General features: G+C 35.4%; 1 protein-coding gene and 1 pseudogene across 4 annotated transcripts in view; one reads left to right on the forward strand and one right to left on the reverse strand.

Annotated features, from left to right (window-relative positions):
• SENP7 (SUMO specific peptidase 7) overlaps window positions 1–26,772 on the forward strand; it is a 151,778-nt gene that overhangs the window by 66,483 nt on the left and 58,523 nt on the right. For 2 of the 4 annotated variants that reach the window (XM_077774893.1, XM_077774894.1), the window contains 2 exons: window positions 5,751–5,948; window positions 14,485–14,679. The exons of 1 other annotated variant lie outside the window; for it this stretch is intronic. In XM_077774893.1, the coding sequence (XP_077631019.1) occupies window positions 5,751–5,948; window positions 14,485–14,679 (393 nt within the window). The remainder of the gene's footprint in view (window positions 1–5,750; window positions 5,949–14,484; window positions 14,680–26,772) is intronic. One more of the 4 variants, XM_077774895.1, reaches the window with a different exon arrangement.
• On the reverse strand, window positions 22,974–23,444 carry LOC144240495 (U1 small nuclear ribonucleoprotein C pseudogene; annotated as a pseudogene).

Below are 26,772 nucleotides of genomic sequence, written 5' to 3' on the forward strand. Positions count from 1 at the left end.
GGTTCATGCTTACCCAGAGCAGGATTCAAGCTCACCTGAAGCGGGGCTTGTGTTCACCCAAAGTGGGGATCCAGCTCACCTGAAGAGGGGCTTGGGCTCATCCAAAGTGGGTCTGGAGCTCACCCTATGTGGGACTAGAACTCATGAACCACGAGATCATGACCTGAGCCAAAGTCAGTTGCTTGACCAACTGAGCCACCCAGGCTCAGTTGACCATTCTTTAAAAAAATTAATTAGTTGACCTTTCTTTTCATATGAATAGTACTTGCTTTGTATAGAAAACAGAAAGACAAGTAGAAAAAAGAAAACAGAGAGAGCAAACCACCCTTAAAATTTAAAGTATAAGACTTTAAGAGACTAATAAGTAACATTTCATTAAGTGGATTTATCCTGGCTTACTTAACCATTCTGCTGTTTCTGGGTAGAAACAGCTTGCTTTTAGTTTGCTACTTTTATAAAGTACACTGTCATGAATATCTTTGTGCATAAAACTTCTCCCTGTGTTTCATACGTTTCTTGTTATTCGATTCCAGACATGGGATTATTTTGTCAAGAGCATAACAAACATTCATATATATTCTTCATCTAGATTCACCAGTTGTTAGGCCTTCTTTCAGTCTCTTCATATGTGTATGTAAGTATATATCACATATGCACATGTAAATAGGAATATGGTACACATTTTCCCCAGAACCATTTGAATGTAAATTGCATCATGGCATTTCACCTCTAAATACTTCAACCTACATTTCCTAAGAACAAGGACATTTCTTTTATCTAATGCTGCAATATTTTGTGAAGAAAATTAACAGTAATCTCATTTTATCCTCCTAATATGAAGTCTAGAATCAATCAGAATTCACTAAATGTCCCTAAAATGTTTTTTATTTTAATACTTTTTAAAATTTAGTGGGGCACCTGTGTGGCTCAGTCGGTTAAGTGTCGGACTTTGGCTCGGGTCATGAACTCATGGTTTGTGAGTCTGAGCCCCATGTCGGGCTGTGTGCTAATAGCTTGGAGCCTGGAGCCTGCTTCAGTTTCTCTCTCCCTCTCTCTCTGCCCCTTCCCCATTTGTTCGTGCGCACTCTCTCTCGAAAATAAATAAACATTAAAAAATTTTAAATCTAGAATCAAATTGAAGTTTATGCATCATGTATTTTGGTTATTAAATCTCCGTAGGCTCTTAATCTTAGAATACCCTTGCCTGTGCCTTTTATTAAAAATCATGTCATTGACTTTTTTGAAGAGTTTAGGCCAGTTGTCTTAGATAATGTCCTGTGTTCTAGATTTTTATGATTTGTCTGAGTTTGTCCTTATGGATTAGGTTCACATTACATTTTTGGCAAGAATACGTAATAGCTGCTGTCATTTGCTTACTGCATCATATCAGAGGATACATAGTGTCTGCTTGTCCCACTTTTGGTGGTTCTACATTTGATCATTTGGTTAAGATTGCTTTATTATGAAGATGCCTTTCTCTTCTGTAGTTAATAATTGCCTGTGAACTTAATTATCTTGTTTTCATTGGGCTGACACTAAGGCTGGGCATTGCTGGAAAAAAAATCACAAAACAGTCTGTTTGTGGCATTATAAATTCATGATTATTAATCTCACTGCATTCCTTGCAATATATAGCAAGGTAATCCTACTGTGTTTCTCTAGTCACCTTGTGTTCCCCCTCTCCACCATGGTTTGAGATCTTTCTCTTCTCAAGCCTTTGTTCCTTTACCTTTTCTATCATTTTGAAAAGGTGATCTCGAGGGACGCCTGGGTGGCTCAGTCGGTTAAGTGTCTGACTTTGGCTCAGGTCATGATCTCATGGTTCGTGGGTTTGAGCCCTGCATTGGGCTCTGTGCTGACAGCTAGCTCAGAGCCTGGACAGCTAGCTCTCTGACCCTCCCCTGCTCGCTCGCTCTCTCTCTCAGAAATAAATAAAACATTTAAAAAAATTAAAAAGAAAAGAAAAGGTGATCTTGATTTCTTCTATTTCCTGGAAGAAGGAAAGGAGTGCCTCTTCTTCTATCATAAACTAGCATGGTGGAGCAGTTAAGAGTGCTGGCAATAGAGTTGAGAGTGTATAGTTTTGGATCCCACTTTGACTACTCACCCATTTTACTTTGAGCTTAAATCATTCTATCGTGGTCTTAATTGCAGGAGAATTACCATTGTACCTCATAGAGTAGTTTGTGAGGTTAAATAAGGTAAATCATTGTAAAATCATTAGTATAGTGCCTGGTATATAGTGTATGTTCAATAGATATTAGCTCTTATTATACCATTTCTTAAAAGGTTTACTGTGTGAATTATCCTGTCTCCTATATCTTCAACCTCTCCTATTCTGTTGACCTCTTCCTTAGGCACTTAAACTTAACACAGCTTTTCCATTTACGCATCCCATTGTATTCTGGTTTTTGCTCCCACCATTCCAGTAAACTAAATAAAGTCACTGTGACATCTCTAAATATATTTTTATTATCCTTACCCTTAGTGCTTCCCATTTCATTCTTCATTAGAGATCAATAGTGCAGCTGTGAGCTCATCATTCTCTTGTAAAAGCAAATGGATTTCTATTGTTTTTGACATAAAATCTCAAATCATTAATAATAGTTCATCGGTCCTGCTTAACTACCCATCCTTATCTTTTACACATTTCCTCATCAGTCTGAGCACTTGAACCTGGTAAGTCCTTTGATTTTCTTCAGCAAGCTTTACTCATACCAGAGTATTTGCATTTTGTACCCCCTTTTGGACCACTCTTTATTTTCCACCTGTTTATTTTGGATAGTGTCTGGCTTCAGCTCAAAGGTCATATTCTCAGTAAAACTTCCCCTGACTTATGTCAGAAGAAGTGCAGCATCTGTACTTTAACTTCTTATCTTTTATTACAATTATAATTAGTGAATTGGGTAATTCTTCTCTAGAATGTGAGCCCATCAGGCACTGTAACCATCTTGTTCATTGATGTATCTCCAGATTTTGCTAGTACAGTTGTTTTGCTAGAAGGTATTTGGTAAGTATTTGTTGAATGAAGAATGAATTACTATTATTTATTCATAGAAATATCACTCATCTCTTCATTATTTATTTGGAGTTCATTGTATTTTATGGAGGTTCCCTGAAGACTTGTACCACCTCTTTACAGATAGTCTGAAAGTATAGCTCTAAGTGGCTGCTGCATACTAGTGATATCTTTGAGATTGATTTTATCTTAATTTTTAAATTTTTTTTTACGTTTATTTTTTTTGAGAGACAGAGTGAGGCAGAGCATGAGCAGGGAGGGGCAGAGAGAGAAGGAGATACAGAATCTGAAGCAGGCTCCAGGCTCTGAACAAGAGTTCAGCGCAGAGCCTGATGAGGGGCTCAAACCCATGAACTGTGAGATCATGACCTGAGCCGAAGTTGGACACCTAACCTACTGAGACACCCAGGTGCCCTTATCTTAATTTTTAAAAAGTATTTATTTTTGAGGACACCTGGGTGGCTCAGTCGGTTAAGCATTCGACTTCAGCTCAGGTCATGATCTCACAGTTTGTGGGTTTGNAAAGTAAGCTCTAGGCCAGTGTGAGGCTTAAACTTCAGACCCCCAAAAATCAGGAGTCATATGCTTTAACCAACTGAACCAACTAGGCGCCCCAAGATCTGTTTTATCTTTAAAATATTTGAACACTTTGCCTTCTGTTTTGTAACAGTCTCTTTTTTAAAATATTTTATTTTTGGGGCGCCTGGGTGGCTTAGTCGGTTAAGCGTCCGNTCTGACCCTCCCCTGCTCATGCTGTCTCTCTCTCTCTCAGAAATAAATAAAACATCAAAAAAAATTTTTTAAAAAGTGTTTATTTTTGAGAGAGACTGTGAATAGGGAAGGGGCAGAGACAAAGGGGGACAGAAGATCTGAAGCAGGCTCTGGGCTGACAGCAATTAGCCAGATAGGGGCTCAAACTCATGAACTGTAAGATCATGACCTGAACTGAAGTCAGACACTTAACAGACTGAACCACTCAGGTGCCCCTCTTTAATTTTTTAAATTTAATGTAATTTATTTTATTTAATTTTTAATTTTTTTATGTTTATTTTTGAGAGACAGGGAAGGAGAGTGCATGTACGTGNATCTGAAGTGGGCTATATACTGACAGCAGCGAGCCCAAAATGGGACTTGAACTCATGAACTATGAGATCATGACCTAAACTGAAGTTGTCCCCTTAACCTACTGAGCCACCCAGGTGCCCCTTTGATTTTATTTATTTATTTATTTTATTTTATTTTATTTTAAATTTTTTATTTCTAGGAGAGAGAGAGAGAGACAGCGTGAGCAGGGGAGGGTCAGAGAGAGAGGGNCATTTTATTTTTAAGTAATTTCTACATCCAATGTGGAACTCAAACTCATAACCATTTGATCAAGAGTTGCGTGTTTCACCTACTGAGCCAGCTAGATGCCCCTCTTTCTGAAGTCTTTATTTATTTATTTATTTATTTAATTTAAAGTTTTTAGATTTTTTTTTTGAGAGAGAGAGAGAGCACATGCATGCACATGGAAGCTGGGAGCGCAGAGAGATAGAAGGAGAGTGCAAATCCCAAGTAGGCTCTGTACTGTCAAGACAGAGCCTGACGCAGGCCTCAAACTCACAAACTGCGAGATTATAACCTGAGCCTAAATCGAGTTGAATGATTAACCAACTGGGCCACGCAGGCACCATCTTACTTTTGTTAAGCAAACAATCCCTTGGGATGCCTGGGTGGCTCAGCTGGTTAGGCATCTGACTTTGGTTCAGGTCATGAGCCCACAGTTAGTGGGTTCAAGCCACATGTCAGGCTCTGTGCCAACAACTCAGAGCCTGGAGCCTGCTTGGGATTCTGTGTCTCCCTCTCAGCCCCTTCCTTGCTTGTGCTTTGTCTCTTTCTCTCTCAAAAATAAAAAAACATTAAAAAATAAAAGAATCCCTAAAACTGGTTATAGGACAGTTTTATAGATAAAATAGAACAGACACTCTTTTGATGAAACATTTCCAATTCTTTAAGATATTTCTCATTTGACATGGACTCAAGTCCACTTGGTAGCCTATCCAGACTACGCAAGAACTATTCTCTGGTTCCAGAGCTGAACACAGCTCTTCAAATATTACCAGCAAAAGATACATTGAATGAGTAATGGCCAAAATGTAATGAGACAGAAAGCTGGTGCTGCTTGCATTTATGTTTTGCTTATCAAAAGGGTATAGGTACAGTAAAAGTAAATGCTTTAAATTGATCTATTTGTAGAAATAAGGTAAAATTAAGTCTATATCTTAAGATTATGAAGACAAAGACTATGTAGTTGTAGTAAGGCTGTAGTTTCACCTTTAGTTTTAATAATGCTTTCCAAATTAACAAATGCTAAAACAAAACACATTTACGTTGTAGAAAGTGGTTGCCTTTGTAATAAAATATGCAGATGTGTACAATGGTTTCACTGAAAGTGTAAATAGGTGCAGATGAGTTACCAGGACTCCCAACAGCTATACATGTGTGTGGCCATAGTTCTAGTGTACCAGACAGGATTCTGAAGAAAATTCCAATATAAGTGAAATAGGCTTTACTTTTTAATATATATTTGAGAATGTTAAGCAAATATTTTACTTATTTACCACTCTAGTTAATTGCTTGAAGAACTGAAATCAAGAATTCCTGGAGGTTTTCTTTTGATATAGTTTGTGATTAATTCGTATAATATATACTGTTTAGTACTTTATGTGTTAATTATTTATGTGTGTAACAGGCAACTCAGAGTTGTGTTGACGAATGTCCTATGGACGGATTTAGGACGAAAATTCAGAAAGACCCTACCTAGAAACGATGATAATTTATGTGATGCCAACAAGGTGCAATCAGACTCATTGCCTTCGACATCTGTTGACAGCCTAGAGACATGTCAAAAATTAGAACCTCTTCACCAAAGCCTTAATTTATCTAAAAGGTATGTTGTTCAGTATTGATTTTGTTCAACTTACCGCATTTGAAATAATAAAACTCCAATAATCTTAAAATTGTTAAGATTGTTGGAAATGATTTTTAAGAAAATCTGCATATACAGGTATGCCCCACTCTAAAGCAAATCTTAAAGCTGACAATCTCAGTTTACAAAGTTAACAGTACTTTTGCATTTCATTAAGTAATTTGACATGGAATTGTTTTGAAAACCAATTATCAATATATTTATATTACTTTATAATTTGATTCACATACACATATTCTTATAGACTCATTTATGATATAAAATGAAGATATATAGATAGATAGGTAAGGACTTAGATTAAATAATTTATGAAAGGTATGTTAAAGATGGAGAAAGTAAAGGTATATATATCTATTTATGTGTTGACAGAATTGAGAGAACTAATAGTTTATTTTTTATTTTCTGCGTCTTTAACTTACCTATTAAATATTGTTTAATATACATCCTTACCACTTTTAACTTTGTATTTTATGTGCATTTTCAAATGAAAGAGGTGATAATTAAAATAATACCCCTAGATTTTTAATAATAAATATCTAGTTTAATTTTATAAATAAGACCAGTTTTGTTTTATATTTTTTAAAGGAATTGTGTATGGAATTTGGGGCTCAAAGTGGGAATTAGCTCTGGGAATTTGTGATCTGTAACATAATATTTTTAATGTATTTCCACTTACAGTTTTAACCCTTAAATGAATGTTTTGAGGGAAGTACTTTGCTTTTAATTAGAATAATTTGTCATTAGCTAGGTAGTGCTTTAATTATATGGTCTGTAATATATAAGTGCTTCAGCCAAGTCCAGATAAAAACTGATAGATTTCTTTTTTTTTTTAATGTTTCTATTTATTTTTGAGAGAGAGAGATAGACAGACATACAGACAGAGTGCAAGCTGGGAGGGACAGAGAGAGAGGGAGACCCAGAATCCAAAACAGGCTCCAGGTTCTGAGCTGTCAGTACAGACCCCGAAATGGGACTCGAACTTGTGAACCATGAGATCAAGAGCTGGGCCGAAGTTGGATGCTCAACTGACTAAGGCACTTAGGCACCCCAAAACTAATAACGTTCAACACAATTATTTTAAAAGTAAAAATAGAACTCTATCAAATCATCTGAATGTTGTATTATACATTAATTTTAAAGGAGGATACTTCTTTTAAAAAAGGCAAAAATGAATATATAAGTAAAAGAATTTCCTTATGTGTTCATGAAATTAAAATACAGTATGAAGTTAAAAGTCTCAGTAAGATTCTAATTTGGTTTTTACAGTGTGTGTGTGTGTGTGTGTGTGTGTGTGTGTTCTTTGACACTTCACTGCTAGCTAATCCAGACCTTTTCTCTCAGCTCTAAGGCTCCTAAATTGAACTTGCTCCAAAGTGAATGCAATATCTTTGTTCTCAGACTTATTTCTATTTCCATATCCCCTTCCTGTGTGAGTATATGACTTCTCTTTCTTTTTCACCCTTTATATCTAGTCATTTTTCATGTGTAGTAATTTTTGCCTCCTAAATCTGTTTTGAAATGATCTCGTCTACTTTTTTTGTTTTTGCCATTGCCTCAGTTCAAGCCCTGATAACTTTGTGCCTTTATTACTATTAGTATTGGGCTTCCCACGAGTGGCCTTTTCTTCTTGATAATTTCCCTGTATTGTTGTTAAGTTAATCATTCTGAAAGGCAGATGTTACTTTTAGCTCTCTAGTTTAACATCTTTCTGTGGCTCCACATAACCTTCAAGATAAACTTCAGACTCCTCAGTTTACCATAGAGGGTCCTTAATGATCTCCCCTTTGCCTGTCTCTAGCTTTGTGCCTGTCTACTCCACATTCATAACTGATCTTTAGCCTATAAAAAACTGGTGGTAGCTCAGTGAATGTATAGTGCAATTTTATACAGCTGAGTATATTCTGAGCTCATTCTGTTCTCTTATCTTGGAAACTGTTCTCCTTTCCCTTTTACTGATATTTTTTATTCTTTAACATTGAACTCACATGTCATCTTTTTGAGACAGCTTCCTTGATTCCACCTCCCACATTTGCATTTAATCCCATTTTTTGCCTTGTTAAGCAGCCTGTTTATATATAATAGCACTTATCACATTTATTATGATTTTTAGTTTCTTTGCCTCCTTCACAAAGGAAGCTTGCAAGGACTACATTTTATTATTTTTTACTCTGATACTAATACCTAGCACATTGCTAAGTGCTTACTAAATGCTCAATCAATATTTGGTGAATTCAAGGAAGGTTGCTTCTCAGCAGAGTTACATCTCCAGTCTCTTTGACTGAAATATATTTTCATCCATTACAACCATTTATTTGCTCTGTAATTTTGGTGACAACCAGGAAAAGGGATATTATAAGTTTCAAATAAGAAAATTGGAGAACGGTTTAGGATATAGGTTTGGATAATGTTTTCTTCTTCTTTTTTTTTTTTAATATTTTTATTTATTTCTAGGAGAGAGAGAGAGAGACAGCATGAGCAGGGGAGTGTCAGAGAGAGAAGGAGATACAGACTCTGAAATAGGCTCCAGGCTCTGAGCTGGCAGTCAGCACAGAGCCCGATGCGGGGCTTGAACCCACGAACCGCGAGATCATGACCTAAGCGAAAGTCGGACGCTTAACCGACTAAGCCACCCAGGCGCCCTTGCATAATGTTTTCTTTCGGAGACTTGCTACCTGGAATTATCTGGAATATCTGGCATATTCTTTCTTCGGTCTTTGCTTAACTTTTGCTTTTTGTTTTACTTTCATTTTTACTTAGCTAGGACTTTATTATCTCAGAAAGATGAAAGGGAGAAAAATTTATTTTTGGTTTTTAAAATCTTAAAGTTTGAGAGGCCCCTGGGTGGCTCAGTCATTTGAGCATCTGACTGTTGATTTCAGCTTAGGTCATGATCCCAGGGTCTTGGGATAGAGCCCTGTGTTGGGTTCTGGGTTGAGCATGGAGCCTGCTTAAGATTCTGTCTGTCTCTCCCACTGCCCTTCTTTCCCACTCATGCACTCTCTATTAAAAAAAAAAAAAAAGACTAGTGAGTCAACCAAAATTACTCATTCAATCCCAAAAATGACATTTTTTAGAAATTTTATTTGCACTTAAGATTTTTTAAATATTTATTTTTGAGAGAGAGAGAGAGACAGAATATGAGCAGGGGAGGGGCAAAGAGAGAGAGGGAGACACAGAATCTGAAGCAGGCTCCAGGCTCTGAGCTGTCAGCACAGATCCCGATGCAAGGTTCAAATTCACAAACCTCAAGATCATGACCTGAGCCGAAGCCGAATGCTCAACCAACTGAGCCACCCAGGCCCCGTTTATCTGCATTTTGTTGGCTTTTATGTTAGGACAGTTTAGCCTTTTAATTTCTGAATAACACTGAGAAGAAAAACAGAAAATAAATCTATCTTCTTAAATAATGAAGAAAAGGGTAAAGAGTTTTAGAAATACCAAACTAGCAGTATGTGGAATACACACATTTCTTTTAAATAAGTGAACAATATTTTAGTTTAGCTTTTATTTCCATATGTGTTTCACATCTATTTTCCTGAGAGATGACTTTGAGGCATTTATAAACCTTGATTATTAGGCAGGAAAGAGCCTAGTAGGACACATACACAAGGCTTTTGAGAAGATAAACTATCTTTCTTCTCTCTTCATCAGTTGGCATCAGAGATTATTAGAGAAAAATGGAGACAGTGTACCCATATTCCATTAAGAAAAGTTAGGTCCCAGTTCTTGGAATTTCCCTAATTATATTTATTCATTTTCCCTTAAATTTACATATATTTGAAGTTTTAAAAAATTACATAATTTAGATGTTGTGATGGTAAGACTTTTGGGACACTACAGTATACCTGTAACCTTAAGATTTCTTTAAGCCAGTATAAATTTAGTTTAGTGATGATTTATTCATTTAAAATTAGCATAGTAAGAGAAAGGAGCAAACTTAGAAAATCCATGAATAACAGTTACTCAGCAATTAAAATTGTTTTCACTACATAGCTGGAGAAACTGATTTAGAAAGTACATTTTTTAAAAGTTTATTTTGTGTGTGAGAGAGTGAGCGAGCGAGCATGAGAGTAGGTGAGGGGCAGGCAGAAAGAGAGGGAGAGAGAGAATCCTTCACTGACAGCTCTGAGCCCTCTGCAGGGTTCAGTATCAGAAACCATGAAATCATGACCTGACCTGAACCAAGAGTCAGATGCTTAACCAACTGAGTCACCCAGGTACCTCAGAAATGCCATTATATTTTACTTACTGTTATTGTTTACATACTAAGGAAAAAATTGGATAGACTGTGAAATGACAGTTTTTTAGCCCTTTCTTCCATATTGAATTAGTATGAAAGATGAAATATATACTGTCATATATTTCTTGTGAAAATTTAGAATATTTGTAATTCTGGCTAGCTGTGGAATTTCCGTGGCAGTGCCAACTTATATAATTGTACACAAAAAGATAGCTTAGGTATTATGAACTAGTCAACACTACATGGATTTGTATTCTATAAGGCTCTTACAGAGAGCTCTGTTTCTTCAAGGTAAACAAATTGCATGCGTTGCAAATGGTTGATGAAAGATGTTTGGGCTATGACTATGTGTGTGAAGAGCTGGGTGTACTAAGGGCATTACTAAGTGTTTAATTATGTGCTTTTCAAATAAGCTGTTTTCATCAAGATTACAGAGTATGATGAATTAGGACAATTAAGCACCATTTGCTCTTTTCTTAAGGTTATTTATTTATTTTGAGAGAGAGAGAGAGAACGAACCAGTGGGGGAGGGGCACAGAGAAGGGTACAGAGGATCTGAAGCAGGCTCTGTTCTGGTAGCAAAGAACCCGATATGAGGCTCGAACTCATGAACCATGAGATCGTAACCTGAACTGAAGTTGGATGCTTAACCGACTAATCCAACTAGGCACCCAGGACAGTTAGGTACCATTTGAAAGTAAACTTTGTAACTTTGAGGAAGACTTCAATAGTAGGAAAATTAAAATGATTTTCTTGTTACTGTGTACCTACTACATGCCAGGACTTATACCAACTGCTTTACATCTAATTTATTTAATTTAGTCTTAACAACTTTCTTTGTAAGGTAGATTTCCTCCTAATTTTAGAGATGAGAAGATCAATGCTAAGAGGAATAAATTATAGTACATAACTTGCCTAAATTATATTATTAGGTGCTGAAGTCAGAACCTGACCTCTATTATTTTTCTAACTCTAGAGTCCTTATTCTTAACCCCTGTACCATAGTGATTTTCACTCTCTGAAATTTAATTTTTTCAAAAGTAGGAATTGGGCTTTATTACTTTTTTCTATGATACCTAAATTATTGACCTTTAAATATTCTAGTTATTCTTTAATTTTTTTCTTTTGACATTTTGTTCATGTTGTAATAGATTGATGTCTTATGGAAAGATCTACCACGGTAGACATGCTGAGTACTTGGAACCTTCTGATAGCTTCAGGGGCCCTCTACGGCTTTTGTGCTTTAGAGCTGCAGATTCTACGCAGCTTTGGTATATCCTCTTTTTAACTGGTGTTTGGGTCAATTTTGATACTTTTCTCTTCTAGGAAAGACTTTCAGCTATTTGTTTAATCATTTAACTTTGTCTCTCCTAGGAAAGACTTTTAGCTAGTTGTTTCAGCTATTTGTTAACTTATTTGTCTAACTTATTTTTATTTTTTTTAAATGTTTTATTTATTTCTAGGAGAGAGAGAGAGAGAGAGAGAGACAGTGTGAGCAGGGGAGGGTCAGAGAGAGAGGGAGTCACAGACTGAAACAGGCTCCAGGCTCTGAGCTGGCAGTCAGCACAGAGCCCGATGCGGAGCTCGAACCCATGAACCGCGAGATCATGACCTAAGCGAAAGTCGGACGCTTAACCGACTAAGCCACCCAGGCGCCCCTTATTTGTCTAACTTAAAAGGTCTTATTTATCCTCCAAGATTCTTTTTTTTCATATCTCCTTCGCTTTTTTCTTTCTTTAAATATGGTGGCAAAAGAAACCATACAAGAATAGGATGATGATCATTTATTACTCAGAAGAGAATTCTAATCTTTAAAAAGTTTCCCTTTCCTTGCTAATATTTGTGCTTGTTTTTGTTGATTATTCTTTTCAACATTTTGTACAAAAGTGACCATTTTGTATTGAGGCTTGCGTTTCTCCTATTTTGGGGGACCACTTTTTTAAGGGGCTCAACATTCTAAAACATACTTAAACATAATATAGTCAGGCATTTAAACAGAGATACAAAATACAGTTGACATTTCTTTGATGTGTCTCCTTATCTGTCTCAAATTTTCTCTTAAATACTACAGTTTTTGGATTATTTTTCTTATGAGCCACACTTTAGAATTCAGTAATGGTAGGGGACCATAAAAATAGTATATTATCAGTTCTTAAAATGAGTTATCAACTTAGTATATTAGATTCTCTCATCTCTTAAAAGTAAGTAAAATTTATTTACATTAAGGTATTTATCTGGAAAAAATAGTTCTAATCTGAAATAGTTCTAACCTCTCCTATATTCCTATATTTTCCCTAAAATATTGAGAAACACATATGAGCTTTTATTAAATTATAGTTGAATCTTTTTAGTGATTTATTTCATAGCAATTTCTAGTGTGAGATTAGATCAAAGAAATCTTGAGACTCCTTACTGGTTGTATGTTACCTCCATTCCCACTTTGGATCCAGGATTTTAAGGAGGGTTCTGTCTGGCATTAGTTACACAAAGCACACAATGATAACTAGGATCCTTAGAGATTTAAATCACGTGAAAAGGTAGAAAAATATCTTTGCCTTCCCCTCCTTATAATTGTTGGTTATACTAGATAGCTAACTTCTTTCTTCACTCAAAAACCTCTGAGTTTAAGGAGTTGTATTTACTATCTGCCTTTGCTTTTACATTATACATGCTACTTTTTTTTGGTTTATTTATTTTTGAGAGAGATAGAGACAGGGCATGAGGATGGGAGGGGCAGAGAAAGGGAGACACAGAATTTAAAGCAGGCTCCAGGCTCTGAATTGTCATTGGAGAGCCCGACGTGGGGCTCGAACTCCCAAACCACGAGATCATGACCTGAACCAAAGTCGAATGCTCAGCTGACTGAGCCATCCAGGCGCCCCTAATTCATATGTAATACTTAATCATTGCAATATTTTTTTTGTGGAGTTTCTGCTAGAAAATGCATATTTTCAAGGATTCCCTGCAGTATCTATAGAAAAGCTGAGTCATCTGGATCCTTTGGCACTTAGTATTAAGGATACCTATAGTGGAATAAAATAAAGAAACCAAAATATAATAGGCCCAGGTTCTTCTACTAGGAAGAGTTATACCTTCAGCCATTTAACTTTTCTGAGCTTTGAATTCTTCATGTTTTAAATAAAGGTAAGACTAAATTATTTTAAGTTTTCAACGTCTGAAATTCTGTGCTGTCTAGAACATAGTGAAAAGAACATAATGCCTCTATGTAGTAAAAATGAGTACCTCTAGGTACTACAGCAAATATAACAAAGTATAACAGGGAAGTTCACATGTTTCACTTAAACAGAAGTACTCCAGCCCTCTCTAAGTATTTTCTGTTGTTTCTCACATAGGGTCAATAAAGTGCTGCAGGTGACATATTGATAATGTCAAGGGGAACATCTAATGAAGAGGAGATAGGAAAATTTTAAAAATTAGTAACAAGAACTAAAAACTAACACAGTAATTTGGTTTGTGTTGGTCAGTTCAGGGTCAAATAATTGCTTGAGATCATCATTGTAGTGTGGCAAAGTATATCAGGTGTTCATAAAAACAGTTGGCTAACCAAGAAAAGATTATATTATCCTCTTCTGTTTAGGAGATAGCAGGCTTTTATGTAGTACATTTGATGTGAACTCCACCAATTTTAAAAAGTGTGGAGCTTTAAAAATACACTTTAATTTTCTAGACATTTGATTTGTTGGCTCTTTCCTTGGTGCTGTTATATAAAGCATATATATTACAATGCCTACATGTCCTGTTTTACTTATGGAATCTATCATTACCACAGATGCCATGTGAATGATGTCTTTCCTATTGGATTTAGCATTTCTCATTTGCTAATTACAAATATGTAATTATTCATCAAGAACCTTTCTGTTGAGTGAGAAGAATGAAGATTTCTTGAATTGGTTTATAGTAATCTGTGTATTTAATAATTATTGGGCAAAAAAACAATTTTTGAGAAAAATTGGTTAAAGTTTTAAGCACCCCAATAGCATCATTAGTTGAGTTAAATTCATTATTGTGGCAGGCTAATCTGTACCAATTTATAAGACACTAGTACTTCTAAAAATAAAAAATAAAACCAATGTGTTCATACAGAATTTTGAGTATTTATGGGTTGATTTCTAGAGTGGTATACTTCTAATTGCTTACTTGTGCTAAGATGAAAATGTTTGAAAATTCAACTTCTTAGAATACTTTGTTGACTGCAAACTTCAGTACAGTACAGTGTTTGTTATTTTGTGTGAACAGGATACCCAGAGTTATATTGACGAATGTCCTGGGAACGGACTTAGGAAGAAAATACATAAAGACCTCATCTGTAACTAAGGCCAGTTTGGGTGATACAGACAACTTGCAATCAGAGCAGCTTTCTTCATCATCTGATGGCAGCCTAGAATCTTGTCAAAATCTAAATCCTCACAAGAGCTCCTTTTTATCTGAAAGGTATGTTTAGTGATAACTTTATTCAAAATAAGTATTATACTTATTCTAATGAGCCACTCTATTTTTCCCGATAGATGCGTTATTCCTAAAAGTGAGGCAGATGTGCTCTGGTGGCTAGTATGACTTTTCTCTCCCAGTAGCTTGAGATGACTGTTGGAACCAACAGTCTGTGGCTAATAATCAGTTTCAGAAAGTTCACTGTACTTGTGTTTTGGGAAAATAGATGCAGACTTTAATGAAAACTTAGTTACCTATTTCAGTTTGGGTGATAAAATTGAAATCTCTTCTTTTGACATTTTTCTTTTCTTCCTCCTCTGTCCTATTTATACATCTGGCCATCTATTGGTCTGTCTATCCACTCATTCATCCATCTCGCCATCTTGACATGATCACTGTTTTTATATCCAGATTCTAGCACTAGACCTGGCATTTAGTACTCAGTAAATATTTGCTGAATGAATTGCTGAATGTATTCCTCACAAAAATGGTTTGGGATTCCATTAACAAACAGGGCTTGCTTAGCCAGTGAGTGAAATGGAAATCTGAAGTTGCTTTTATTTCAACTTATAAGAGATGCTTCTGTGGAGACTACAAATAAAAAAGAAATTGTGGGATAAAGCTGAGGGATGTCATTTAGTAAATACTACTAAATCTTTTAACTTTCATTTACCATGAACTTCTCTTGTTAATTTTCTGCCCTCTGCTAGTACAATAAAGTAGTTTTGATTTTAGTAAAAAATTTTTGATCCATTCTTTTTTTTTTTAATTTGCCCAGAACCATCCACAGGTATCTTCTAGTTTGTATTTTTCTTGTAAGCCTAATTACATTAAAGAGTACTTATAGCTAACTTTTTAAAGATCTATAATAAATTTCTTACATTTCTGACACACTTTTATTTTTATAAACTGTTTATTTCTTATGAACTTATAAATTTTATAATTTTTTCTCCTTTTGGAGAATATTTTTTGTTTCATATCAGTTCTACTTAGTGATTTGTTAATGGCACTTTTAACATTATACTTTATTAGGTCTTTTCTGAATTTACCAGAAGAACTGAGTTTCAGTAGCATTATCCAATTATTAATGTATTTAATGTATAAATTAATGTATAATTAGAGATATTAGAAATGCATTTATCAGTTTGTACTATAGATATTTGTTTCTGCCTCCTCTACTAGTCCGTGAGTGCCTTAAGAAGAAGCATTATGTCTTAATTATATTTATGACTAGTGTTTAGCTGAATACATACTTTAATTTTGTGTACTTTGATTAATGTTCATGTCATTTAATCTTGAGCTTTGGTTTCCTGAGTTGTAAGAAGATAAATGACTTTTTTTATCACACAATTATTTATTATCTTTTTAATTTAAATATCATAGGTCAGAATTCTTTGTGTACATAAAACATTTAAAAATGTTATTATTGATGATATTTTGTATAGAAAAAGTCACTTATTATGTACTGTCCCAGTGGAATTCAAAAGACATTGGTGCACATTCATACTGTTAAGAAAAATAGCACTGTTATGAGGATTCTATGGAACTATCAAATTGTAGACTGCTGTACAGGTTTTGTACCAATTTGGGGCTAAGATTTAATAATAATAAATCTAAAATTTCTGATTGTTTCTAAAATCTGTTCAGTGAGAACTCTAGCTCTCTTCAAGTCCTTTCTAAATAGTTATGAAATTTCCAGGTGGTATTTGATGTGAGCTCTGCAAATTCATTTTCTTGGTGGTGGTTTGCATTGCTTTTTGCATTTAGAATAGGCATAGACTTTGGAGCCAGACATCAGTATTGCAAACATGCTGATTTACCTTGAGCAAGTTACTTTGATTTTTAAAACATGGATAGTAACACACATCTTAAAAGATTATTGTGCAGATTTAAGGAGATAACTATGTAAAATTCTTAATATAATGCCTGAAACTTAGTAGGTAGTAGTAATTATTTTTGTGTCTCTCTTATTTATACCAAAAGTACCATTAAAGGCTGGTGCTGTATGTTGATGCTACTGAAGTCTTCTATTGTGAAGATACTGATCCTTCTCACCTTCTGATCGTGAGATCACTGTTACTCCATTACCATTACAATACTGCCAAGGCAATTGTCACAGCTATACTAAGTATTACCATTTGGTTTAAGGAGGAGTACTGTAGTACTTAAACCAAACTTTAGTTCTCTCTTACCTTAAAATGAATTCACTTTGAGGAGAATCCATAGTGCCCTATGGAAATAAATTGCATGTGTGGCCATAGCATCCTTCAGTTAGATGTGCCCCATTAGAACTGAATATAGCGTGGACGCAGGGTAGGCTCAAGGATGGGACTCCTCTAACCAGCCTCCTCCCAGCCTGCCTATCTTAGTCAAAATCAGGAAGAGGAAATATAAATTATTTAGATCTTTTTCAGAGACACATGTTCTGACACTATTGTAATTGTTATTGAAGAGAGTGTGATAAACATGTCCACTCTTTGTTATAAAGAATGTCGAGTAACAACTAAAACTCCGTGGGTAGGAGAATGGAGGCTATGACTGAAAACTGAGGAAGTTTTCTCTGAAAACCTAGCACTTATGCCCTTGATGATATTTATGGAAAAGTGTTTTATAAAGGCTAAAAGTNCTGATGTGGGGCTCGAACTTGTAACTACAAGATCATGACCTAGGTTGAAGTTGAACGCTGAACCAACTGAGCCACCAAGGTGCCCCTGTTTTATATATTTTTGGGAGAGAGAGAGAGAGAGAGAGACAGGGAAGAAGAGAGAAGGGGAGGGGAAGAGAAAGGGGGACAGAGGGTCCAAAGCAGGCTCTGTGCTGATGGCAGAGAGTCTATTATGGGGCTTGAACTCACAAACTGCAAGATCATGACCTGAGCCTAATTTGGCTGCTTAACTGACTGAGCTACCCAGGTGCCCCAAGGCTAAGAGTCTTATCTTAACCTTAGCCTGTCTTAGTGTTCAGAACTGTTATTGTTGACTATAATAACAACTGAAATGGACTTATGCAGGAAAAAATATTCTGTTTTATGCCAAAAATAAAGGAATAATAAAAAAAAACCAAGAATGAATAGGAAATTTGAATTAAAATGATCTCTTTGAAGTAGCATATTTGTTTTTTTATAGATGGCAATTTTTAATTTAAAAGATAAACTTAATTATTAAACTTTATATTACTTCTTTAAAATCTTTTAACTAATACTTAAGTATTTATGATATTACACTGTGATAAATGAATTTCATCTCAGTCTATTTGCTTAATTTCTTTCCCTATACCTCAGTTTACCTCATCTGTAAATTACATAATAATACCTAGGTATTCTGGAGAATGAAAAATTAGCATTTCTCTTTTAATTTGATACCTTGCCAGTCAATACATTGAGATATATCTACTTTTACAAATATGTATTTCCTTAGGAGTGAACATTTAGGTATTTTTCATTTTTTGTCTATATAGCATTGCTGCAGTAAGTTTGTGTATTTATTTTTATAAATTTTTATAGTGCCATTCTTTTAACCAGAATTAAGTGTTATCATTGAAAAAATTTTTTATTCCCTATTGACAAAAATAAATATAACTTTACAGAAAATTGTTTTCATTTCAGCTCTTTTTTATTTTTAGTTAAGATATATCTTGATTTTGTATTTCCTATATGAGTTTTCTCTTTAGTGTTTGTATGTATTGAGGTGTTCTGTTTCTTACTGACTTGTAAGAACTCTTATGAAAGGTATTAACTCATTACATGTGTTGCAAAAGTTTTTTCAAGTTTCCTTTTTGTTAATTTTACTTTGTTTATAGTATCTTCTGTAGTATAAATTTTTAAATTTTATTTTGTAAAATATGTTAGGACTTGACCCCTGTGTTTTGGTTTATCCTTGGAAATACCTCTTCAACCCCAAGTACAGAAATAGGTTAATCAACCGGTATCTTATTTGTGATGATTTAGATGATGTAACATCCAGAACAACAACATCTTTGGACGGTTGGATTGCTTTCACCTTTTGGCTATTGTGAATAACACTGTTAGGAACATTGGTATGCAGGTATCTCTATCCCTGCTTTAAGTTCTTTTGCATATATACCCAAAAGTGGTTTTTCTGGATCATATGGTAGTTCTTTCTACTAGTAATTTTTGAGGCATGACCATTACTGTTTTCTATAATAGCTGCACCATTTTACCTTGCCATTAGCAGTGGATAGGGGTCCCAATTTCTCCACATGCTTGTTAAAACTTGTTATTTTCTGTTTTTATGTAATAGTCATCCTAATGGGTGTGATATGATATCCCATTGTAGTTTTCATATGGATTTCCCTAAAGATTAGTGATGCTGAGCATCTTTTCATGTGCATATTGGCCATTCTTATGTCTTTTTTGGAGAAATGTCTGTTCAAGTCCTGTGCCCTTTGATGAATTAGGTTATGTTTTGAGTTTTAGGAGTTCTCTATATATTCTGAATATTAATATCTTCTCAGAAATATGATTTTCAAATATTTTCTCCCATTCTTCTCTGACCACATGGCAGGAAGTTAGAAATTATTAACGGAAGGAAAATTGGGAAACTCTCAAATTTGTGGAAATTAACACACTTAAAGTAACCAATGGGTCAAAGAAGGAATCACAAGGAAATTAAAAAATGGTTAAGAATGAATGAAAATGAAAATATATCAAAACAGATGGTATGCACAAAAGCAATGCTAGAGGCAAAATAAATATATAGCTGTAAATGCTTACATTAAAAAGAAATATCTCAAATCAACAACATCTTAAGGAACTGGAAAAAGAAGAATAAATTTGCCAGATACAGGATTTCTAGTTGACAGGTTTTTTTCTTCAGTACTTTGAATGTACCTACCCAATGCCTTCTGGCTACTATGGTTATTGATGAGAAATCTCATAATCTTACGGAGTATCCTTGGTATGTGATGAGTTGCTTCTTTCTTGGTGCCTTCAAGATTCTCTTTGCCTTTTGTCATCTGACAACTTGATTATAATGTTTCTTGGTACAGGTCTCATTGAGTTTATTCTGCTTATAATTCTTTGAACTTTTTTGGTGTTTATATTCATGTCTTTCATCAAATTTGAAAATTGTCTTGTGATTATTTATTTCAGTAATTTCTTTGCTCCTTTATTTTTTCTCCTACTGAGATAGCAGTGTTGCATATATTGGTCTGCTTGTTGGTGTCCCATAGGTCCCTTAGGCTCTGTTCACTTTTTTCAAACTTTTTTTGTTCCTCAGATTGGTAATTTCCGTGATCATATCTTCAAGTTCTCTTCCTTTCCTTTCCCTTTCCCAATCCCATTCTCATTCCCATTTCCATTCCTAAACCCAGAATTGATGATGGATTATTTCTTCTGCCAGTTCAAATTTGCTTTTTAAAAGTAATCTCTATGCCCAATGGGGGGCTTGAACTCATAACCCCAAGATCAAGAGTCTCATATTCTCCCAAATGGACCCACCCAGGTATGCCATGAGTTTTTAATTTTAGTTATTATACTTTTTAACTGTAGAATTTCCTTTAGATTTATTTATATATTTTGTCTTTTGATATTTTCATTTACCCATTAATCATTTTCTTGACTTTGTCCAAGAAATTTTTTTTGGTAGCTTTTGGAGGATCTTTAAGAGTTGTTATAATATCTTTTTCTTCTCTTGAGTCTGCTTTCTGGATTTTTTTTTCAGGGACACATTCTGTTGATTTGTTTTTGTTTTTTTGTTTTTTGTTTTCCTTTTGAATCATCTATGGTTTCCTGTTTGTATGCCTTGTGATTTTTTTGGTGTTGTTGAAAATGTAACATTTGAATCTTATAATGTGGTAAGTTTGGAAATCAGATTCTTCCCCTTCCCAAGGGTTTGCTGCTTTTTTCCTTCCTTCCTTCCTTCCTTCCTTCCTTCCTTCCTTCCTTCCTTCCTTCCTTCCTTTTCCTCTCTCTCCCTCCCTCCTTTCTCTCTTTCTTTTCCTTCCTTCCTCTCTCTCTCTCTTTCTCTCTTTCTTTCTTTATTGTTAACATGACTTTGTTCCACTCATCAGCTTGATACATAAATATAAGTTCTTCCCAGGTCCTTTATAAGCTTATGCCTTTAAAAAAAAATTTTTTTTTAATGTTTATTTATATTTGAGAGAGAGGGAAAGAGCGACAGTGCCCAAGCAGAAGAGGGGCAGAGAGAAAGATGGAGTTAGAATCTAAAGCAGGCTCTAGACTCTGAGCTGTCAGCACAGAGCACTATATTGTACTCAGACTCATGAGCCATGAAATCATGACCTGAGCTCAAGTCTGATGCTTAACTGACTGAGCCACCCAAGCACCCCTTGTAGTAATGTCTGTGCCTTTCTGAATTCCCTCATGTATGTAATTACTTTCTAATAACCACAATCTTTAAATGTTTGGTTCCCAAAAGGAGGAAAGGGGAAAAATGAAGGGGCGGGGGTGTAGTTAAAACTTTAAGTCTCTCGGAAGTCATTTTAGCTAGATGAGAAAAGTGTTGTAACAATGGTGGTGGTTGTTGCAACAATGGCCTTTCTCTGTCTGCTCATCCATGCATAGAAACAGCAATCAGTGGTCAGAATACAGATTTCAAATATTTGGAGAATAAGGTCCTTCTTGCTTATCTCAGTGATTGGAAGCCTGTGCAAACTATTTTAGGAACTTGACACTTGTTGCTTGCTTTGCTGCTAGGGATAGGGGACTGGGTCACTGCTACCACTGTTAGAGCTCAAATTGACCAAAATTAACTGTTGAACCTTTTGATTAGTAGTTGCAGGTCTTCAATAGACTATAGAATTCCAAAATAGTTACATCAGACAGATTCTGCCAGTGTGGCTGTTGTCTAGGTGGGAAGATGGTAGGTGCTTCTGACTCCACAGTCTTCCTGTGCTCACTTGGTATATGTTTTATAGGTAACTGTACAGGGATCCTTGATTTATTCTTGGTATCTGAATTTTTTAAAAATGTTTTATTTATTTCTAGGAGAGAGAGAGAGAGAGAGAGACAGCGTGAGCAGGGAAGGGTCAGAGAGAGAGGGAGTCACAGACTGAAACAGGCTCCAGGCTCTGAGCTGGCAATCTGCACAGAGCCCGTTGCGGGGCTCGAACCCACGAACCACGAGATCATGACCTAGGCAAAAGTCGGACGCTTAACTGACTAAGCCACCCAGGTGCCCCTCTTGGTATCTGAATTTTTTAGTGCTTATAAAATGATGTACAAATTTCCATGTTCTTGAATAGTTTTGAAAATGCAGCAAATACTATATAATATATTCTATTGTAAGAGAATAATATAGGTTAGTAATTTTATATAGTTTTTATTTCAAAATTTTTGCCTAGTTTAATACCATAATGAGTTGTTTTGTTAATAATAATTATTATGAGTTAGAGTATTGTGTGTATAAAGATTTAATTCATTCTATGGCTATTTTAATTAGTACCAAATTGCTTTCTTAATGTTTTGTAACAATTTATCTTTAAAAGTTAATAATTTTACTGATATATTATTGACAGAACATTGTTTTAGCTTTAGGTATACAATATAACCATTTGATGTATGTTTATATTGTGAAATTATTATTATTATTTTAGAGAGAGAAAGAGCATGCACAAGTGGGGGAAATGGGCAGAGGGAAGAAAGAGAATCATAAGCAGGCTCCATGTTCAGAGTGGAGCCCAATTTGGGGCTTGATCCTATGACCCTGGGATCATGACTTGAGCTGAAATCAAGATTTGGATGCCCAGCTGACTGAGCCATCCAGGTGCCCCTATATTGTGAAATTAACATAATAAATTTAATTAACATCCATCAGCATGCATAGTTATAATTACTAAATTTATTGTGATAAGAACTTTGAAGATCTATTGTTTTAGCAACTTCCAAGTAAATGATACACTATATTAACTATAGTCACTATGCTCTATGTACGTTATACTATTAGCACTTGTCTTAATACTAGAAATTTGTACCTTTTTAACACCTTCGCCCATTTCCACCCAGTTCTCTCCAACTCCCCCATTCTCTAACATGACTACCAATCTGTTGACTGTATCTACGTGTGTTTTTTTTTTAACTAAAACAGTTGACAATTTTATTTTCACATTTCACAATACAAATGAAAATTGCTTTTTTGGTTGTTGTTCCACTACTCCTCCGCCAAAACAATTCTGTCTTTAATAGAAAGGGGAGCAAGTCTTCCTTGTCATGCTGTTAGAAAACACTCAGAGTCACAGCACTATGATCTTTTGGTGAAACACGTAATATTAGAACACGTAATATAAAATGAATATAAAGAGGTTCACATTTTTCTTTATTAGTCTTGTTGAGTCTTTCCTGGCCAAGTAGGCACCATCATGGGATGGGTAGGAGGTCTCATCATTGGGGGCTCAAGCATAATTGGCATTTGGCCTCCATAGCTGGCCTCATTCCAAGAGCAGGTCTCACTGGCATCATCACAGGATGAGGAGGGCTCATCATTGGCATCATGGGAGGGCCCCCAATATGAGGTGCTGGCGTCATACCAGGGCAAGGAGGACCCAGGAGACTGGGAAGAGGTGGGATCATTGCCCCTTAGGAGGAGCAGAGAATCAAGTAGGAGGTATCTTTCCTTGTTGAAATGTAGCAGCTCTTTTGTTGATTAGGCTCTAAGCCTGTTCTTCCGTTCATTTCTGATAGTAGTCTTTCACATTCTCTTTGTGTTTCCTACCACTGCTCTGTGTTTTCTCACAGATGGAGAGTCATGGTTGAGATATGTTTTGAAATAGTTATAGTAAAACTTGGACATGTTGTTCTGTAGGCTATTGGCCACTCCCTCCTGCTTTTTTTTTTTAAGGATTCACACAAAAGAGACCATACAGTATTTGTCTTTCTCGTTCTGATTTATTTCACTTAGCATAAATGCCCTCAAGTTCCATCCACGTTGTTGTAAATGGCAGGATTTCTCTCTTTTTCTTTTTGTGACTGAATAATATTCCTGTGTGTGTGCCTTATATTTTCTTCATCCATTTATCTCTTAGTGGACATTTAGGTTGTTTCCATGTCTTGGCTATTGTAAATTGCACTGCACTGAATATGGAGGCACAGATATCTTTTTGAGGTAATTATTTTGTTTTCCTAAGCGTAAATACCCAGTAGTGAAATAACTGGATCATATGGCAGTTCTATTTTTAATTTTTTTAAATTTAAATTTGTTAGTTATATATGTTAATATAGTATAGTGTTGATTTCAGGAGTAGAATTTAGTGATTCATCACTTATATACAACATCCCAGTGCTCATCCCAGCAAGTGTCCTCCTTAATGCCCATCACCGACCTAGCCCATCACCCACCTACCTCCCCTCCAGCAGTTCTCAGTTTGTTCTTTGCCTTAAAGAATCTCTTATGGTTTGCCTCCCTGTCTGTTTTTAACTTATTTTGCTGTCCCTTCCCCTATGTTCATCTGATTTGTTTCTTAAATTCCACACATATGAGTGAAATCATGTATTTCTCTTTTCTCTGACTTATTTTGCTTAGCATAATACACTCTTAGTTCCATCCACATTGTTGCAAATGGCAAGATTTCATTCTTTTTGATCACCAAGTAATATGCCATTATGTGTGTGTGTGTGTGTGTATGTGTGTGTGTATATGTAATACATATATATATGTACGTATGTATGTATACCACCTGTTCTTTATCCATCAGTCGATGGACATTTGGGCTCTTTCCATAATTTGGCTATTGTTGATAGTGCTGCTGTAAACATTGGAGATGTATATGCCCCTTTGAATCAGCGTTTTGTATCCCTGCAATACCTAGTAGTGCAATTGCCAGGTCATAAGGTAGTTCTATTTTTAACTTTTTGAGGAACCTCCATACTGTTGTCCAGAGTGGCTGCACCGGTTTGCATTCCCACCAGCAGTACACAAAGGAAACTCCCTTTCTCTGCATCCTCGCCAACATCTCTTGTTGCCTGAGTTATTTTTAGCCATTCTGACAGGTGTGAGGTGGTATCTCATTGTGGTTTTGATTTGTATTTCCTTGATGAGTGAAGTTGAGCATCTTTTCATGTGTTTGTTAGGCATCTAGGTGTCTCCTTTGAAAAATGTCTATTCATATCTTATGCCCAGTACTTCATTGGATTATTTGTATTTTGGGTCTTCTGTTTGATAAGTACTTTATAGATTTTGGATACTAACCATTGGCAAATATCTTTTCCCATCCCATCGGTTGTCTTTTAGTTTGTCAGAGTATTTCCTTCACTGTGGAGAAGCGTTTTATCTTGTTGCAGTCCCAGTAGTTCATTTTTGTCTTTGTTTCCCTTGCCTCCAGAGATAAGTATAGAAAGAAGTTGTTGCAGCCAAGGTCAAACAGGTTGCTGCCTGTTTTCTCCTCTAGGATTTTGATGGTTTCCTGTCTTAACATTTAGTTCTTTCATCCATTTTGAGTTTATTTTTATGTATGGTGTAAGAAAGTGGTCCAGTTTTCCCAGGACCATTTGCTTGAAGAGACTTATCTTTTTTCCATTGGATATTCTTTCCTGCTTTGTCAAAGATTAGTTGGTCATACATTTATGGGTCCATTTCTGGGTTCTCTCCTCTGTTCCATTGATCTGTATGTCTGTTTTTGTGCCATTACCATACTGTGTTGATGATTATAGCTTTGTAATACATGTTCAAGTCTGGAATTGTGATGCCTCCAGCTTTGGCTTTCTTTTTCAATATTACTTACGTTATTAGCAGTCTTTTCTGATTCCATACAAATTTTAGTATTGTTTGTTCTAGTTCTGTGAAGAATGCTGGTGTTATTTTGATAGGGGTTGCATTGAATGTGTAGATTACTTTGAGTAGTATTGGCATTTTAACAATAATTGTTCTCCCAATCCATGAGCAGGGGATGTTTTTCCATTTCTTTGTGTCTTCTTCAGTTTCTTTCATAAGCTCTCTATAATTTTCAGCATACACATCTTTTACCTCTTTGGTTAGGTTTATTCCTGGATACCTTAGGATTTTGGGTGCGGTTGTAAATTGGTTCAATTCCTTGATTTCTCTACCTGCTGCTTCATTTTAGGCATATAGAAATGTAAGTTATTTCTGTTGATTTTATATCCTGCAAGTTTATTGAATTCATGTGTCAGTTCTAGCAGGTTTTCTGTGGAGTCTTTTGGGTTTTCCACAGAGTATCATGTCATCTGCAAAGAGTGAAAGTTTGACTTCTTCCTTGCTGATCTGTATGCCTTTATTTCCTTTTGTTGTCTGATTGCTGAGGCTAAGACTTCCAATACTATGTTGAACAACAGTGGTGAGAGTGGACATCCCTGTCGTGTTTCTTTTTTTCTTTTTTATTTTTGCGATGTTTGCTTTGTCAGCATTTATTTATTTATTTATTTTNTCTCTCCCTACTTCCTTGAGGGTTTTTATCAGGAAAGTATCCTATATTTTGTCATTTTCTTTTTCTATATCTATTGAGAGGCTCATATGGTTCTTATCCTTTCTTTTATTAATATAGTGTATCACATTGATTGACTTACAAATATTGAATCAGCCCTGCAGCCCAGGAATAAATCCCACTGGATCGTGGGGAAGAATTCCTTTATTGTACTGTTGAATTCGATTAGCTAGTATCTTGTTGGGAATTTTACATAACGCTTTCATCAGGGATATTGGCCTGTTATTCTCCTTTTTAGTGGGATCTTTGTCTTGTTTTGGAATCATGGTAATGGTGGCTTCATAAAATGAATTTGGAAGTTTTCCTTCCATTTCTATTTCTGGAGAAGAATACATATTAACTCTTTAAATGTCTGGTAGAATTCCCCTGGGAAGTCGTCAGGCTCATGACTTGTGTTTGAAATTTTAGATTACTGATTCAATTTTTTTGCCTGTTAATGGGTCTGTTCAAACTTTCTATTTCTTCTGTTTTGGTTCTGGTAATTTGTATGTTTCCAGGTATTCGTGAATTTTTTCCAGATTGTCCAGTTTGTTGACATATAATTTTTCATAGTATTCTCTCATAATTGTTTATATTTCTGCGGTATTAGTTATGATCTCTCCTCTTTCATTCATGATTTTATCTTTTTGGGTCCTTTCTCTTTTTTTTTTGATAAGTCCTTTCTTTTTGATAAGTCTGGCTATG

Source organism: Crocuta crocuta, unplaced genomic scaffold, assembly GCF_008692635.1.
Source record: "Crocuta crocuta isolate KB4526 unplaced genomic scaffold, BGI_CrCroc_1.0 scaffold6, whole genome shotgun sequence".
Lineage (NCBI taxonomy): Eukaryota > Metazoa > Chordata > Mammalia > Carnivora > Hyaenidae > Crocuta > Crocuta crocuta.